The sequence below is a fragment of the Equus przewalskii genome, chromosome 5 (assembly GCF_037783145.1).
Source record: "Equus przewalskii isolate Varuska chromosome 5, EquPr2, whole genome shotgun sequence".
NCBI classification, from domain to species: Eukaryota; Metazoa; Chordata; class Mammalia; order Perissodactyla; family Equidae; genus Equus; species Equus przewalskii.
This window is the reverse complement of record NC_091835.1, coordinates 80,926,265-80,944,583: the sequence shown is the minus strand read 5'-3', so window position 1 is coordinate 80,944,583 and position 18,319 is coordinate 80,926,265. Positions and strand designations below refer to the sequence as shown.

The 18,319-nt window shown below is 39.8% G+C and overlaps 1 protein-coding gene across 5 annotated transcripts in view; it reads right to left on the bottom strand.

Moving 5' to 3' along the window:
• Positions 1 to 18,319, bottom strand: part of SRGAP1 (SLIT-ROBO Rho GTPase activating protein 1) — a 258,617-nt gene that overhangs the window by 25,556 nt on the left and 214,742 nt on the right. For 4 of the 5 annotated variants that reach the window (XM_008524590.2, XM_070621938.1, XM_070621939.1 and 1 more), the window contains 4 exons: positions 17,266 to 17,368; positions 13,610 to 13,670; positions 13,379 to 13,456; positions 11,139 to 11,273 (listed from right to left, as the gene is read on the bottom strand). In XM_008524590.2, coding sequence (XP_008522812.1) covers positions 11,139 to 11,273; positions 13,379 to 13,456; positions 13,610 to 13,670; positions 17,266 to 17,368 — 377 coding nt within the window. Of the gene's footprint in view, positions 1 to 11,138; positions 11,274 to 13,378; positions 13,457 to 13,609; positions 13,671 to 16,713; positions 16,748 to 17,265; positions 17,369 to 18,319 lie in introns of all 5 variants that reach the window. The other variant, XM_008524591.2, reaches the window with a different exon arrangement.

Here is an 18,319-nt window from a genome sequence, read left to right as displayed (position 1 = left end):
CCACATTTGTTATCTAATTTAATGCAGATAACAAACTTGGGCATAGGCAGGGCATGTGCTGCCATCCCCATTTAATGGATTAGGAAAATGGGAATTGGGTAAGTGGCTCACCCAAGGTCAGCTGGCTAGAGGGGTGGAGCCTGGACTAGAACCTGTTTTCTGTTTCATAAATCTAGTTGTCTTTCTTGGATTTCGAAGCATCTTTACAAAGTACAACTTTGAAGACATCCACTAAGCATACATTTGAGAAAAATATTTCAAAGAATATTTCAAAAATATTTTTGAAGCTTGCTATAATCTCATATTACTACACTTGTTCTTAATTGCTCTTGAGATATTCATATATCCTACTCGAAAATCTCAAGCCTTAGTTTCTGACACGATAGCCAATTGATTCTTCTCCCACTTTTCAGGTTTTCTGACCTTCTCCCACCCAAAAACGTGGTTATCCTTCAAGGATCTCCATTGGTTCTCTGCATTGGTAAACTCGTCCCATCTCAAGGTTAAGACCATCACTTCTGTGAAGATGGAATCTTTGCTTCATTTTTCTCCCTTGTGTGGGACATAGATATCTCACTGCTTATTTCCTAATTGGTCTTTATGATTTCTAACTTGGACGATCATAACACTCTCCTAACTCAGTTTGCCATTCCAAGTCCACTTAGACCAGTGGTTCTCAACACTGACGTGGAACCACTTGGGGAGATTTTTAAAAGGCTGATGCCTGAGATTCTTTCATGCAGACGAGGTTGAGAATCACTGCCTTAATCATGCCACGCTCACGTCTCTGGAATCGCGAGCTGACCCCAGCTGCTTTCCACTTATTAGCAAACCACCAGGTTACCTAAGCATTTTATTTCTTTTCTTTGCATGGCTGAAAAGGTGATAAAAATGTATTAGGAATATTCTCACTTAACCACTAATGAGTTTGCAAAAGAAATAATTTATCAAGATTTCTGGGAAAAATCACTTCCATTCCCGTCTTTGAGTATGCCACACAGAGCTGGAATTACAGCTAGTCACCTTTTAGGAAATGGAATTTCAGAAACTCAAACCAGAATGCAAGTAAAATATTATCATCCGATTAATATTTCTGTAACACTTTTAATTTTTTATCATAAACCTATAATTAATATTGTGATTTTAGTAATATTGAAATAGACATTTATATTTTGCCTTTTAATTTGTAAAATATTTCAACATGGAAAACAATATAGCACTTTGAACAAGGCAGGGCAGGGCCACATTTATTGAGTCTAAGCACTTTGTTCAATATACTTTCCAGACATTAATCTTGATTTTTTTTCTGAAAAGAGGGAGTAAGAGGCTCTAAAAATGTTATTAAACAGGTGCATAAATTTACTCAGGCCACTAGAACTCAATTACTAAGTTATCAACATTTCCACCTAATTCAGTCCCAGTGTCCCCGTAGGATGAAAACACGTCCCAGAGTAATGTGTTTGTCTTCCGCGACGGCTTCACGAGAGAACCCACATTGTACAGAGAGGGAAGACGAAACACCTACAGATGAAGTAATGCACAAGTCATTGACAATTTAATGGGGGAATTTTACATCTATAAATGCTATATATTTAGGCATAGTTGGATTATTGTTTCACATTTGAAGTTAACTGGTTAAAAGCTTATTACCTGAAATAACTAATTTTTTAAAAAAGCATGACCAGTGTTGCTACTTTATGTTAAAGATAAAAAGATGATTTAGCATACCTGTATCTAGAAAGTCTATCTCAACAAACAAAGAAAATCTCTCAAAGGTGAAATTATACATATTATGACCCATTCTTACATTCTTAAAGAATAAATATTGAGATTTACTAGCATTTATTCCCTTGGTCATTAAAAAATTGTGTGCATAAATGATTTCACATTTATGCCTCAAACCAGCCACAAAGTTTAATATATTTATGTCAGTAATAAACTGTAAAGTGAATCGGCCTATTTATGGTTCCCTGATTTGCAATACCCTCTCCTAGTTTCCAGCCACATATAGAGCCATACTTATATAAGGTTAAGGTCACTATCAGGGAGAGGGTTTTAGCAGCTTGAAGCTAGTTGTGTGGCCCTAGAGTTAAAGAAAAAAAGGAAAGGAAAGAATGCAAAAAGAACCACTCTAATGTATTATTGATCTTTAATGTTTGTCAAATCCCATAGGAGGCAAGTCATTTTCAGGCTAGAAGAGGACACAGGCATTACTTCCAAGAGGCTTAACCCTAATTCAAGATACTCTTGTTTCTATCTCTCAGTTTGAAACTTAGTTTCCCTACCTCTTAAAGGCAGTTTCAAAATTTTATTTAAAAAGAATTAGGGGAACAGATATTTACATACTAATTTCATAGGAGCATTACTCATTATAGCCAAGAGGTGGAAATAACCCAAATGTTCATTGATGGACGAATGGATAAAAAAAATGTGGTATATAAACACAATGAAATATTATTCAGCCTTAAAAAAGGAATGGAATTCTGATACATGCTACCACACAGGTGAACCTTGAAGATATTATGCTAAGTGAAATAAGCCAGACACAAAAAGACAAATATTATATGATCTCACTTATCTAAGATATCTAGAACAGTCAAATTGATGGAGACAGAAAGTAGAATGGCGGTTGTCAGGGGCTGGTGGGGGAGAGGAATGGGTAGCTATTGCTTAATGGATACAGAGTTCCAGTTTGGGAAGATGAAAAAGATGTGCAGATGGATGGTGGGGACAGATACACAACAATGCGAATATATTTAATGCCCCTGAAGTGTACACTTAAAAATGGTTAAAATGGTAAACTTTATGTTAAGTATATTTTACCACAACATAAAAAAAAGAAGAATGAAGGAGATGTGTTTTTTTTGTTGTTGTTTGTTTGTTTGTTTTTGAGGAAGATTAGCCCTGAGCTAACATCTGCCGCCGATCCTCCTCTTTTTGCTGAAGACTGGCCCTGAGCTAACATCCATGCCCATCTTCCTCTACTTTATATGTGGGATGCCTACCACAGCATGGCTTGCCAAGTGGTGTCATGTCTGCACCCGGGATCTGAACCGGCGAACCCTGGGCCGGCTGCTGAAGCAGAACGTGTGAACTTAAACGCTGCGCCACTGGGCCGGCCCCAAGGGAGACGTGTTTTGAGATGCAAATAAAAGATTTCAGGAGAGAAAAGCAATGGGAATATGAAAAAGTGACACCAAAAAGACTAGATAAAATTCTGTGAGGCAGGCATACATTCTCTGCAACAACGGGAAACAGAACTCCAAGCCCAAGAGAACTGCTGGCATTCCTGAAGTACCCAGCATCTTTGTCCATCCCGAAGGCCTCCGACCAGCATGGCTGTGCCCGGGACTCAGAGATCACCTGGCTGCTTGCTCAACAGGCTCACAGCATGCATCCTACTGGCAAATGACTCATTCCTTCTCCTAAGTCCACTTAGCGGGTCAAAATTTATGGTTGCTATGGACACTCTGATTAACGTGCATCCCCAGCTGGCTCTGACTGTGGCAAATCATGGTCTTTCACAATTTTATGCTGCAAGAAAAGATGGATCTCTTCTTCCCCTCAGAAAAGTTGTCAGTGAGGAGAATCAGTATTTCATCTGGATGTCTCTGAAGCTGGGCTTTGTTGCCACAATTCAGGACCTCGTGTAATTAGGTAAAAGTGGCATTCATCCAATCTTGGTCACATGCTCAAGCTCCCTAGGCTAATTTATGTTCTTTTCCTAGCACTGCAAGGTTCCCATGTCAGCATCCCAGCTTCACAGCATGGGGGTTTGACAGCACCATGTAAATGCGTGTGAAAAATTCACTCCAATGCACAAGTTGCTTCAGAAAACGGCAGAAAGTTCAAATGGCAATTACTCTGAAAATACCAGTTCTTCTGTGGCACTATTTGCAAAAGTATTTGTTTGTCAGAGAACAAATAATAAATCACAAGATGTAAATCTATTCTCAAGGATGAAGACAGGGATGGAAATTAATGGCCACATTTAGGAACGGTTTATCTAAGAGCAGGCATGCCAGACTTCCTGAGCTCTCCAGCCCAGCGAGCAAGTATTCAAGGTGAACTGACCAGTCCCAGGGCATTTTTAGGGTCATTGTCAGATCCCAACAGTGTCAAGGTATCAGTCAATTGTACATGTGTAAGAGTGTATGTGTGCAAATGACAGGCAAAGAGGAAAAGAGAGAGATGTTCTGGCATTATGTGGGTGGATCCTAGCCTAGTCTCAAGATGAGTTACCAGCTGCTCTTCCAAGAGAGAAATGAAATGCTTGCAAAACTCTCTAATTAACCATTAATAGACTGACTTCTGTGAATTAAACCTCTGTGTCCTTTCCTAGTTAAATAGCAACACTGTAGAAATAAATACATAAATAATGTTTCTCTTTCTGCTGAATTATCATATTAAGGTTAGTAAAGAAACAGAGTCTCAGCCTACGAAGCTTTACTTCTTCAATTCAGATACTAATCCGATTAAATATTTTTAAGGATAAAAGGAATCCCTAAGAAAGTTATTATAAGGCATCAAACAGAAATTTAGAGCTCAGAGAGAAAACTATCATATATACAATAAAGCTGAAAGAATTTTTAGCAACAAAAGCATACATTGGAGCACCAGAAAAAGAATTCAAAAGCTTTTTTTCATGAAACAATTAGAAATGGGCAAACAGATTTATGTACTAAGAGGCTCAACAAAGTATTTTGTATAATTACAAATTCACTACAAACCACCTACATTTCTAAAACTAGGGGATTTATTAAATAAAGCCATTATATGGCCATTAAAATCTGTATTTTGAAAAATATTTACTGACATGGAAAATCATTAATAACATCAGTAAATTTAAAAAGTGGCTTATAAAGAGGAAATATGGTCTGATACAACTTTTTTTTTTTTTTTAAAGATTTTTTATTCTTTTCCTTTTTCTCCCCAAAGCCCCCTGGTACACAGCCGCACATTCTTCGTTGTGGGTGCCTCCAGCTGCGGCACGCGGGACGCTGCCTCAGCGTGGCTCGATGAGCAGTGCCATGTCCGCGCCCAGGACCCAAACCAACGAAACACTGGGCCGCCTGCAGCAGAGCACGCAAACTCAACCACTCGGCCACGGGGCCAGCCCCTACAACTTTTAATGACAGATTTATTAAGATATAATTCATATATAGCTCATATTTAAAGTGTAAAATTCAATGGTCTTTAGTGCATTCACAGTTGATCAACCATTATGCCAATCAATGCAGAACATTTTCATCACCTCAAAAAGCAATCTCACATTGAGTAGCAGTCACTTGGTACAGTACAATTTTTATTAAAAGTATGTGGTTGTGGTACGTCCATACAAAGGAATATTATTTGGCAGTAAAGCGCTGATATGTGGTACAACATGGATGAATCTTGAAAACATGATGCTAAGTGAACGAAGCCAGTCACAAAGAACCACATACTGTATAACTGTATTTTTATAAAATGGCCAGAATAGGTAAATTATTACAGAGATAGAAAGTAGATTAATGGTTGCCCAGTCCTGGGGGATGAGTGGTGGTTATAAGTGTTAATTGATATTTCTTCTCAGAGTCATGAAAATGTTCTGAAATTGACTGTGGTGACAGTTGCATAATCCTGTGAATTTACTAAAAACGACTGAATTGTACACCTTAATAGATGAATTGTATGGTATGAGAATTAGGTCTTAATAAGCTGCTTTTAAAAGTACATAGGTATACGTATAGAAAACATTAGGAAAAATACTAAAAGGGTTAACTTTATCTCTGTATAGAGGAATTATAGATGATTCTAGTTTATTTTATAATTTGTCTACAGTGACCATATGTTAATTGCACAATAAACAATTATTTTTAAAAAGTTACTGATTGGCTATTTGATGATTTTAAGCAATCACTGGTTTTTTTTTTTGAGGAAGACTGGCTATGAGCTAACATCCATGCCCATCTTCCTCTACTTTATATGTGGGATTCCTACCACAGCATGGCTTGATGAGCAGAGTGTAGGTCCGCGCCAGGGATCCGAACTGGTGAACCCCGGGCCACTGAAGTGGAGTGTGCAAACTTAACCGCTATGCCACTGGGCCGTACCCTACTGTTTTTTTTTAAGGTATGATAATGGTATTGTGGCCATGTTGTACAAAAAAAGAGAAAAGAATCTTCATCCCTAGAGACACCTACATACAGATGAAGCGATGATCTCAGAGGTATGATGGGAGGGGAAAAAGTGGGACAATTTTGTCCAAGAAATGAAAATTGTTAAAGCTAGGTGATTATACTGATGTTCAGTCTATTTTTCTGTAACCTTTTGTAGATGTTTGAAATTCTTATAATAAAAAAGTAAAAAATAAGGTCGGTTATGAACAGAATAGACAGTGCAGTTCCACTTTGGCTTTAAAAAAGTTGCATGCGCACATGAATACAAAAAGAGCAGACGGGAACGCATCCAAGTGTGTACACGCCCTTGATTCTCTTTGGGTTGTGGCACTAAGTGTGATGGTATTTTCCTCTATGTGCTTTTGTGTATTTTTAAAGTGTTCTGCAATGACTACGTGTTGGTTTTGTGATAGGTAGAAAAAAATCCCCCCACCCCCCGCAAAAGTTTCCATTAACCAAGCAGTTCCACTCAATACTAACACAACGCAAAACGTGTAAGCCTGTCCTGGGGCTCACGGCCCTGAGGCAGCTGGGAAAGACCATGAATTGCCTGGGCAGCTCTCCTAGGGCAGTCCCTTGGACTTCTGCCCGAGGGCATCTCAGAACCCTGGCACATGGACATTCTAGAAGCTGCCCAGACTGTGTGGGCTTAATCTGGAGCATTCACAAAACCATTCATAAAGTGGATGGTCTGAAAAAAACAAAAACAACTCTGGGGTGAGAAACTGAGATCCGACCAAGTTTGCCACTTCAAATTTAGATGGCATTTGTGTTCACCAGGTCTTCATCCGGACAAGTAATTTTTAAAAAGAAATTGGCAGTGAACTGGAAAATGAACAGTGCACATTAAAAAAAAGAGAGAATTCTGAGACCAATTCCCTTTACTACATAGATTTGTAAGCTTCCAAAGAACGTGGCATTTAGGGGCATAAAAATGGCACAATAATAACTCACCATAAAAAAAAAACTTTCCCCAAACAATCCAAAAGTAGGCAAGCAAAAAGTAGGAGGTGCTCCAGAGACTTATGTAAACTCTTAGAAAAGCTGAAAAGGGAAGATTTTTAAATAAAAAATATCTATCACGTGAAATTACTCAACAGGGAAAATCAAATCCAGCTTTGGCGATGCTAGAAGATGACATGGATAAACACAATCCATCTCCAGGAGACTCTCCCTCTCCCTCCCAATTTCTAAAACTTTGTGCTTCTATCACATACTAACTTAGATTGCATTTATTTGTAAGTATCTTATCTCCGCTACTAGATTTTAAGCTTCCTGAATGCAAAAATCAAGTCCTTGAATCCCCACAAGTTTGTAATATCAATGAGAAGAAATAATGATGAATGACATATTACATATAATGACATATCTATCATTCTCAAAGAATTATTGAAAATCCAAGAAAAACACAGCTACGTCACGGTGACACTGGCAAGAGAAAATGCCTGCCTAGAGATAAATCAGCAATAGCCAGGAATGCCCTCTTTTTAAGAGATTAGATGTTAGGCGTAAAGGGGTTTAGATAGTGTCATTATGTGTTCTTGAAAAACATTCTATTCTGCAAAACTGTGCACTAAAAATAACTGGACTTACAGGGAATAGTGCTCAATACCTATGAAACTTTGCAACTAGAGCAGTAACAAAAACATTAACAAGGGGCTGTCTCTGGAGCCGAGTGGTTAAGTTCACACGTTCCGCTTTGGCAGCCCAGGGTTTCACGGGTTTGGATCCTGGGTGCAGACCTACCACCGCTCATCAGGCCATGCTGAGGTGGTGTCCCAAAGAGCAGAGCCAGAAGGACCTACAACTAGAATATACAACTATGTACTGGGGGGCTTTGGGGAGAAGGAAAAAAAAAATTTGGCAACAGATGTTATCTCAGGTGCCGATCTTTAAAAAAAAACAAAAACCAACAAACCATTAACAATACTACTTAAACTCCTAACACAGTTAAACCTCTCCTGCTGTGTGTACCCAACATCCTCAGCAGCCTGAAAGCCTGGGCTCCTGCTGCTTTGAGATGTAGGTCGTGGAGGGTATTCATTTCCAATAGAGACTATTTTCATAAAAACTAACCCAAGGATTATTAATCCATCGTTTTTCACTAATCCAGCGTTTTAATACAGAGGGAATGTCTCTGCAGTTTCTTCACTGGCACTAGTGGCATTTCATGAAAGGTACTGTTTATGTGAAAGAAAGATATTTCTGCAGATTTTCCACTTATATTATGCTAAGCCTGATTCTTAATGGTGAGAAATCCAGTCTTTGATTGTTACAAAATACTAATGTGCTGGGAAAAATCATGCTGGAACCAACACAACTTCTGGGTTATATTAACATCATTTCTGAATGCATGTGAGGTAATTATGTCAAAGAAATACGTTTAGCAGAACAAACAGACTGGTAAGTGGCTAACCCAGGTACCGGCATACGTGACCTGAGTTTATAGAAGGAGTACTTGCAATAGTGGAAATGATGACAGCTAGCAACAGTTATTGAGGCTTACTAGGTAGCAGGCACGATGCTAAACACTTTATATGGATTATCTTATTTATGCTTCACTCTGACTCTATGAAGTAGATAAAGAAACAGATATTGAATAAGATTAAGTATTAATTTCTGCCCAAGCTTACCAAGCTGTTAAGTGGTGAAGCCGGGACTTGAACCTAGATCTTTCGGACTCTATGGCTTCAGCTTTTCATAACCACAATGAAATAATATTTCTACCCAATGAAAGTGTGATTTTCCAATAGTAACTGCAATGTAGCTCCACGCTCTTTATCCAACTGGTTCATGTAGAGAGAAACGTTGACATGATGGATGCACCTAGAAGACCACTGAGCATTGGAGAGTGCTCGTTATTTTTCCAGATTTAAGTGTTCTGGCTAGGATGTGAGGGAAATCTTTGGACATGACTAGGGGAGAATTCCAGAAGGGTGACACCTCTTTTTCAGTTCTTTCCAGCTGGGTCAGAGGCCGGCTGTGAGGATTCAGGCTATGCAAGGGCCTTGGAATGGACACAAGGCGCACATCTACATTCTGCACAAGACATCAGACTGCACGGGGTTGGCGTGGAGGGAATTATGACCCGGGGAATCATACCCAACGGGAGCCAGGACTTCTGGCATGGATGCCAACAAAAGAGTTCTGGAGGAATTCTGACTCTTTAGTTCATTTAAGTTCTATTTAGCAACTATGAATTATGCACTCACTATGTGCCTGGAATTAGCTATGCCAAGTGTTGAGGCTACAAAACGGACTAATCCATCCAGACCTCACAGGCCTGTGGAGCGAACTGCAGGCATTTCAGTGAACATACTCTTTGTCAGGCGCTCTTCTTGGCTCTTTACATGAATTAACTCATTTAATTCCCGTAACCCTAAGATATATGGTCTAATATTCTTCCTATTTTACAGGTGATGAAACTGAGGTGCAGAGAGGTTAGGAAACTTGCCTAAGGCCACACAGCTGGTGAGCAATTCGGACCCAGGCTGTTTTTGAGTGCAGAGCCTACATTCTTAACCTCTTCCCTGAATCTCTCTCTAGTGGAGGGAGACAGAGGAGTTAAAGAGTTGTCATGTGAGGCGATAAGAAAAATCATAGACATATGTACACAGGGGAACACGCGTAGAGGAGAGAGTGACAAATTCTGCTTCGCGTGGTGGGGCGATGGTGCTCTGGGAGGAGGGCCAGTCCAGCGAAGCCTTCATCGCAGACGTTGACAGCTATCAGGGACAGCAGATGGAGCAGCACGGACAAAGACACGGGGGCGGGAAATGGCCCGGCACGCTTGCAGTTTGCTGTTGTTGACACAGAAAGTAAACAGGGCAGCGGTGGCAGGAGATGAGTGCACAGTGGTAGAAAGAGGCCAGACAGAGAAGAATTCAATTCTATGAACTGGCCGTACCATGGAGTTTGTTTTTAGGTGGGAAATACTGAAACAGGTTTTAAATGGGGGCTGGGGGGGGGGGGTGATATAACCCGATTTGCTCTTTCCAGTCTCGCTGCAGTGTGAAAGATGGAATGATGTGGGGGGTGGGGTGGGCAGAGAGGGCAAACCTAGAAGGAAGGGCTCCACTGAGGCCACTGTAACCACAGCCCCAGTGAGAAGCCAAGGCACGGCCACGGAAACGGGGAAGGAGGGTTGAGCAGAGGGATTCTCCGGAGGTCAGCAGGACTTGATCAGGTCGGGGCTGGGGAGGCAGGGGGCATGTTTCTTCATTAGAGTAAAGCCTGATCCTCTGAAAGCCCTCGCTGTGGGACTCAGGTCAGCTCGGGACCCTTGCCAGCGAACTTGGAGGGGCACTGCATTTTTAGACATGTGGAACTCGACTGTGCTTAATACCTAATTCCCCGTATCATTATTGTCACCTTCCTTCCTGTGTTGTCAGAAGCTCCCCCTGGAGAAAACAGCAATGCTCGACTCTGCTGATGATTATCAGTTTCATAACATGTCACCCACGGCCGCAGAGCAACCGTGCGTCTTAGCTTGGGAGGCCCACTGATGGGTAATTTGCCCTGGTGCTCCTGTACGGTAATAATGATCATTTATCTCATTTTACCTTATTTCTTGAAGTAACATTCAAAGATGGATAAATCAGCCCATTCCTAAGACTGCTGGAGAAAACCAAGAACCAAAGGCCACCAGGAAGATACACTTCCGTGCTTGCAACTCCCTCCTCTCCCTTACCCGGCCGGCACCTGCTTTCTGCTTTACTCCAGCCACCAAGTGGGCAGCTCTGGAGCTCTGTGGAGCCTGAGGATGCTCAGGCGCAGAGCCCACTCAGCTAAGGGCGAGGCCACAGCTGGGAGGATGACTCATGCTGCAGCCAGAAAGAAAACAAATGGTTGCAGAAATTTGGTGGCAATGGGGTAACGGTGGGGTGAGGAGATGTGGAGAGGCCACTGCTTTTTCCAGGAAATTGGTTAGTGAAACACTTCTGGTGGGAAAGGACTAAAAAAAAAAAAAGGTCCACTTACTGATACAAGAAATCAGATCATTAAATCTTTCCTTAGGAAAGAGGGGGTTTTCCAGCCCACGGAAATAGAGCTTCAGAACGCCAGCAACTGAGTTAATATCATGGTTATTCTGGTCGTCAGCCAAAGGATTTTCACCTGAAAAAAAAATTCGTTATAAGCATAGTGCTTCTCTTTTTCTCCTCTGAACAAAAATACGTTTCTATACTCACACACACACATTTCTATATATACACATATCTTTTAATTACACTTTATGTACAATTATATGGTACTAAAATGAAAATAATTGGTTTAGATATCCCACCCCATGATTAAAGTAAAAATAGTTGGCTAAAATAAAGCTTTTTTTATCGTATGCTAGCAAATAATCCCTTACAAGTTACCCAAATCTTAAAATAAAATATTGTGGGATTTATAATTTTACCTAACTTTCTTTTTTAAAGCTAAAATCTGTAATCTTAGTTTGACATGAATTCAAATACGACATTGTGTGTTTCTTATCCTACTGGGGAAAAAACCCACAATATAAGTCTGTCTGACTATGCTATATGGATCAGCAAAATTTATCAGAAATATTATAGGATTTACCTAACTGTGAATATCTATAATTAAGGAAATAAGTGTTTCCCAAAACGGCAGGGTTCTGTTCACAGCACATTTGAAAGCTGCTTTCAGCAACGGGAAATTTTGAAATCAGACAGAGAAATTTGAAAATGTACCCTTAGGAATTTGTATAAAAAGTGGAAATTTTAAAAATATATCATAAAACGAAATTATATCCTTTATGGTAAGCAGTTTTAAAATACTAGGTAACTGGCCTGGCTACACCACCTCCCTAAGAATTAAATTGAGATAAAATCCTTAAGAAGTGCAACGTAATATGCAGCCTTAAGTCAAACTCCATTTCTTATTGACAGGTCTGCTTTTTCTTTCTCTTCTAAAGTTCATAAAAATTGTACATTGCATTTTAACTTATTTTTTTTTTGCCTGTTGGGGCAGTTTAGTTTCATGGACCTGTGGTTCCTTTTTCTCTGCTCCTAGGGCAGGAAATCATTGAACATGAATTGACCAAAATGTTTTTTTTTGGCCCACTGTGAGAAAGCCTCACCCAAAAAGATCACTAACACATAACAAATACCAGGGGAATTTCCAGGGAAAATAATAAAGCCTTTGCCTGTGGTGGCTGGCACAGGAACCTGACGTTTTACTACACTTTCAACTCATCCTGAATATGGTCAGAGTCTTGGAATACTTTGCTGCTGCGGGGGGAGGCTGCGCTGCTCTCCACTTCGTATCAGTCAGAGAATCGGGAACAGGAAAAACCACCTGGCTCCATTTACCTCTTCAACTCAGGTTTCAAACTTTCAAGGGCTCTGTGCCAAGTCTGGGCCAGGGGAAACGGGATGGAGGGAGAGCGAAGGAGGCCTTGTCTCCACGCCGTGATGGCCCTCCCTCCGCTCTCTCGGCTTGACTTCCAAGCACAGGAGGAATGGGCAGATGTATCCAGAAGCAGACACAACACAAAGCATTACAAGTGGAGAGCATTAATAACTCGAGCCGTCACTACAGAGCTGGGCCTTCTCATGGATTATACCTATCTCACAGCGATCCTGGAATTTTGCAGATGAGGACCGAGGCCAAAAGAAGAGACGAGTAACTTGACCCGAATCACACGATTAGTAAATGAAAGAGTCTCAGTTGATTCCATGTCTGCCTGCACTGAAGTGTATGGGTTTGCGAATCATAATGTGCTAATTAACAGTTTAGGAGGACTCATCTGACAGCCAATTGTGAACAAGAGTAAGACACTGACTAAGGCCACAGGGAAGGAGCCTGGGGATGGACAGAAGAGGAAGGAAAGAGGGAGTGGACACGAAGCTGGGAGGCGTTGCCTCAAACACCTGCTGTCTAGGCCCAGGGCTGTTCCTGCCACTCTTCTAGAACCATGCGATGCACCACCTTTGACGCATGTGCTGAAGATTATAAATGCCAATCCTAAACCAGGACACAGAGCTCATACGCTTTTCTATACTTGATAAGGTGTTGGCTTTATGATTTTGGCTTCAATTCTCAGCTATTCTAAATAGCTTAATTCTGAATTCTAAATTCAACATTCAAAATGAAGTAAATACAAAGAGAAGAAAGGTTTTGAAGATACACAGAATGAGTATGCCACTTCACTCCACTGAAAATGATGACTTTTTAACATGGTTTGCTTATAGGGATGGACACGCACTTACCTCTCTCAAATGAATTTTTAATGTCATTGACTTCCACCTGGGAACCAGACACTCTGAAAATCCCCTGATGCTGAAGACCTAAAGAGGATAGAGGAAAAGAGGATGAAACGTCCCATTGCATCCTCCAGTTCCCCTTCTCCCAATAATTAAATGTTAAATGGGAAGACACATTTACTGAAATACTCTTAGTGATTGTTTTTTAAAAGGAGATTTCCGTAGTTTATGGCTTACCATAGAGATTGATGAACCGAATACAGCTTTCCACAATGAGGGGGATAATCTGGCCTGAGTCCTGGGTAAAGAGATGGAAACCAGTTAACCGCAAAGGAGATCACACGTAATCATCACACATAATAATAAAGCTCGCAGTTTAACCCTAATTAAAGAATGATTTTTACTCTTTTGGATAATGACTTCCAAATACACTTCCTTTAAAATACACCACAAGGGCCAAAAATAAAATTATATTTAACCAAAGGTATATTTCAGTTCTGGAGCAAACCAAATTAAACACATTTAAGGCAATCCTGTTTCAACTCACTCTGCTGTGCTTAGATGTCAAAGCGAATTCACCTCTTTTACTTATATTTAGGCTCACATACCAACATGAATACATGAATCACTCATTTTTTTAAAGGTTACTTTTACAAGTAATTAATCCAATGGATCCAAAAAGAACTCTGCGTATTCGAACCGTGTCATCTTAGGACTGACCGGCTGTACTAATCACTAAACACAACCTTCCAGCCACTGCAGGATCCTCTGTGACCTCTCTGATCTAGATGACCACGGTTCTAAACAGGCTGACACCTTTCCAGATGCATGATATGAGAACTGCTTTACAGACGCCTTTAATGTGTCATGTATGCATTTAGTTTGCATCAGAACTTACTCATCCTTATAGATTTCTCATTGTTATTTTTTCATGTTTTAAGGGTTAAGAAAAAAAACTGTACAAATGCATATCCCATAAGATCCCTTCTCTTAAGAAGGAACGTGTTTTGGCCTTCTTTCCCCACATCTTGTAGTATAGTCAGTGCACTCTGCTGAACAAATGTGAATTCTGGAAATGTTTTAAAACACGTGTAGGATGACAAATGAGACGAAGGAGCTGCTGAGGTCACAGTTAAATATGCATCAACGCCATGCACTCCACGTAGTTAAAGACGGTTACTGACTATGGAGTTATTTTTCATGGGCTTTTAAGACTCTGCTCTTTCAGGAATTAGATCTTCAAAGGAAACATGAAGGTTCAAAATGATTAGCTGACAGCGGGTCCTAATTCACGAGGAACTTTATTTTGAAACACAAGAATTTGGTTGTCTTAACATATTGGAACAGTTCAGAATCCACTAACTTTCAATTAAGCGACTGGGGAAGGACCAGGAATAATGCAGCTCAGCAATTTAAACTCTCCACTACTCCTAGAACGGGCAAGCTACTTCTGGACGAATAGTTTTATTTTAGGTTTTACAACAATCTAATCAGTGTATGTAACAGTTAATGGTTCAATTACTTCTGGAGGTTGTACTAAGTTTCTCTAATTAGTGAATTTGTTTTAGGAGCATAAGCTTTATTAATTTCTTAAAGAAATTCCTTGAGAATAAAAACTCTTTTCAGTGTGGACTAGCTGGCTTAAGAATAGCAAGGTCATTACATCAAAATTCTTTAAGATACAAGTGTGGTTTCGGGGAAGCAGGCTTTATTCATGTAACACTGTAATCTACAAGAGCAACAAATATTCAAATGTAAGTGATAAAAGGAGATATTAGCTCACATCTCTGCTGAACTTAGTATTAAGACAAAAAGAAAAACAAAGAACAAAAGGTCATTAAAAGGAAAATGTTTGCGCTAAGAGAGTTCTAAATAAAAACGTCCTAGCCTTTCACACTATTTAAAAAATATTTTCGTCTCCACATTACTCAGGTAATTGCCAATCTTTTAGGTAATATTGGTATTTCATTCAGATAGAATGAATTTTAGAGTCAAAAAGTAATGCGTGTGTGTGTGTTTTAATTTAATTTCACGGATGCCAGATGCTTTGGTAGGAAACATTTTACAAGTGACACAATGGGCTGTGCCCCACCTACCATTGACACAAACCCCTTTGCGTCTTGCTTTCTCCATGGGAAAAAGGAAAAATGGTTTTGTTCTTGCTGCCTTACAGTGATATTGTGGGGACCTCAACTGACCAGGTGCTTTTCACAATGTAGAGAGATCTTCTGTATCTGCTATTTTACATCTATTACCAAAGATTCTTTAATATGCCATCTGGGAAGCTGGAGAGCCCACAAAAGTGAATTTTCCGTGATGACTGGTTCACTCCTCTTTGGTACCTAAATTTGGTTTCCTTTAACAGTTCTTAATGAACAATCTTTAAAAAATATAATACGTGCTTTCCTATCATCTTAAGCAGTTATTCTCATACTGTGTTATGAAATACCACGGAATCATACATTGCTTCTTTGAGTTTTCTCTATTCTTTCTCTGCCAGGCCATCGGCTGCACAGCACAGTGCTTTCATTTTATCGTTCCCTTCTGTCCATCTAATGTGCCCCTGCTTAGAAGCCCTGGGCTGGAAACTAGATAATCAGATTTGACAATAATTTTATATTAAATTAGACCCAATAAGGCTCTTCTGGGTTTAGGCTTACGGCAGTGGATTCGTAATTGCTATTTAGGTTGTTCAGTGGCTTTTCACTTAATTCCAGGGTTAGGGCTCATTATAAGGCTTCCAGAGGTTTTTAATCTCTCTCTCTATGTATGTGTCTATCTGTCAATCTATCCATACGTATGCCACACGCACACACATTTTTTAAGCATTAGTGCACATATTCAGTAAAAGATCTGTCTCTTAAGAAAGACGCCTGTAACATATTATCATAGGAGGTTATGAATGATGTGGTCTCCTACATAAATCTAGTCTTTAGAAACACTGCAGCTCATGCCATAAAATGTTAGCTGGGACAGTTCTTCTCTTTTCTGTATAATTTACATGAAAGTCCATAATCCAGAATTAAATGTGCATTTGTTATTTAATATCGACTTTGCTTAATAAAAGCCATTGACCCAAATTTGGTATGTTTGCCAAATACATAATGTAAAAACTAAGAGTTTCTCCAGTTTTACTAGAGAAGACTGTTCCTCTTAAAATCAGTGTCTGAGTTCTATAATTCCCTTCTGAGTAAAACTTATTTATAAACTTGTCTAATTTCCAACTGCAAACATTTTTCTTCTAAAGACCTTAAAAAAATCTAAAGCCAAGCATGATTATGATTTGAAAATGACACCAAGAGCGAAAGAGGCTGTGCCCTCACGTCCCTCTAGCACTATACCTGATGTCTCGCGTGCGAGTTCCTTCGTCCTCGGCTAGAAGCATTATCAGAAATACAGGATGAAAAAGAAGACAGAGTAAACACAGCAGAGATTCCAGATACAGACCACAGGGTCTTACAATTTACCCAATATAATGAATTCCGCAAGTCAGGGGAAATCAAAACTCTTGCTGTGCTCCAAGAGCTACCCTAATTATAGACTTTAAAAATGTATTTTGTGCCATCTCATTTGCACGAGTAAAAACAAAACATTTTATCACATAGCTCTTTTCCTTTTTGCACAAATTATGGCTTTTTTTTTTTTTTTTAAGAAAGAAAGAGGGCTTTCTCTTTTGCCAGCATAATAATACCCACATTGATTTCCTCTTCTGATGGCACTCAAACCAAATATTCTTTCCTCTCTGACTTCAGGAAATATTATATTGATTTTCTGGGAAAGCGAAGAGCCCCAGGACAGACTTGGACATAATGACCCGCCTCCTTTGACGAGAGGCTGAGACCATTATAGTAAGAAGCGTGGAGATCAGCCACCCAGATGGCTGGTGCCAGTACCTTGACGAATGTTTCCAAATCCCCATTAAACAACTTAGCATTATACTGGGAGCGGGGTCTGGACTTCCTGTGTTTCTGGGGCTTAGGGGGAACATTTGGAGGCCTAAGGGAAGGGAATATAATTACTGAGAATGGCAGAAATCAAACAATAAACGAAACACCCATAGGTCACATCAAAATCACAAAACACAGGAATTCTTGCGTTCCTTCCCCACCCCCACCCATGGGGAAAAGAGTCCTTCCCCTTTCCCATTCATTTACTTTCACTTATGTATCCGAAATCACACAGGCTATTCATTCAGACTCCTCTTTTCCTGTATCTTGTAGCTAACGTTGGTTTGATGGTTTATTTAAAGATAGTAAGCATCACCAAATGGAATTGCGAGCTATTTGGCCAAGTGCTATAAAGCAAGGTTTGTATTATTTGGCTTACAGGTCACACAGAAAACACAACAGATCATAAAAATTAGGGCTCTGATAGATCCCCATGTGAGAAATTAAATATAACACTTTTAGTTCCAACATAATTCTTCAATGCAAATAACATCACATTTGCTCAATATCCCTCAACTATTAATGGGATTTTATTTTATGCAAAAGTAACTATTAATGGATTATAAGTGGAAAAAACAGAGTTTGATTTCAATGCTATTTCTAGGGGGGAGGCATGAATTGTTATTTCTTCAAAACAAACTATCTCATCACCTCAATATTTGTAGAGCATTAGGATGCACCCATTTATTCTGTTCTGAACTTTCTATCTCCGGTCTGTTTGCTTTGATGGCTAAGCCAGTCTCTCTGACATACGCACAGCCAGTGCACCATGCACTATATTTAGAAAGCCTGCAGCATCTTGATGTGTAATTGGAGACAAGGAACCTCTTCTGTCCTCTTCCTTTAGAGCAAAGAGGGCCAGGATTACCCACCCACCTTCTACAACCGTGCTGAAGGGAACACGTGGAAGAAGAGTCTAAGACCGCTCTCTGGACATTCCACTTCAACTCCTCCTAAGCTGGAAGGCTTATATGACAATGTCCCTCACACTTGGAAATTA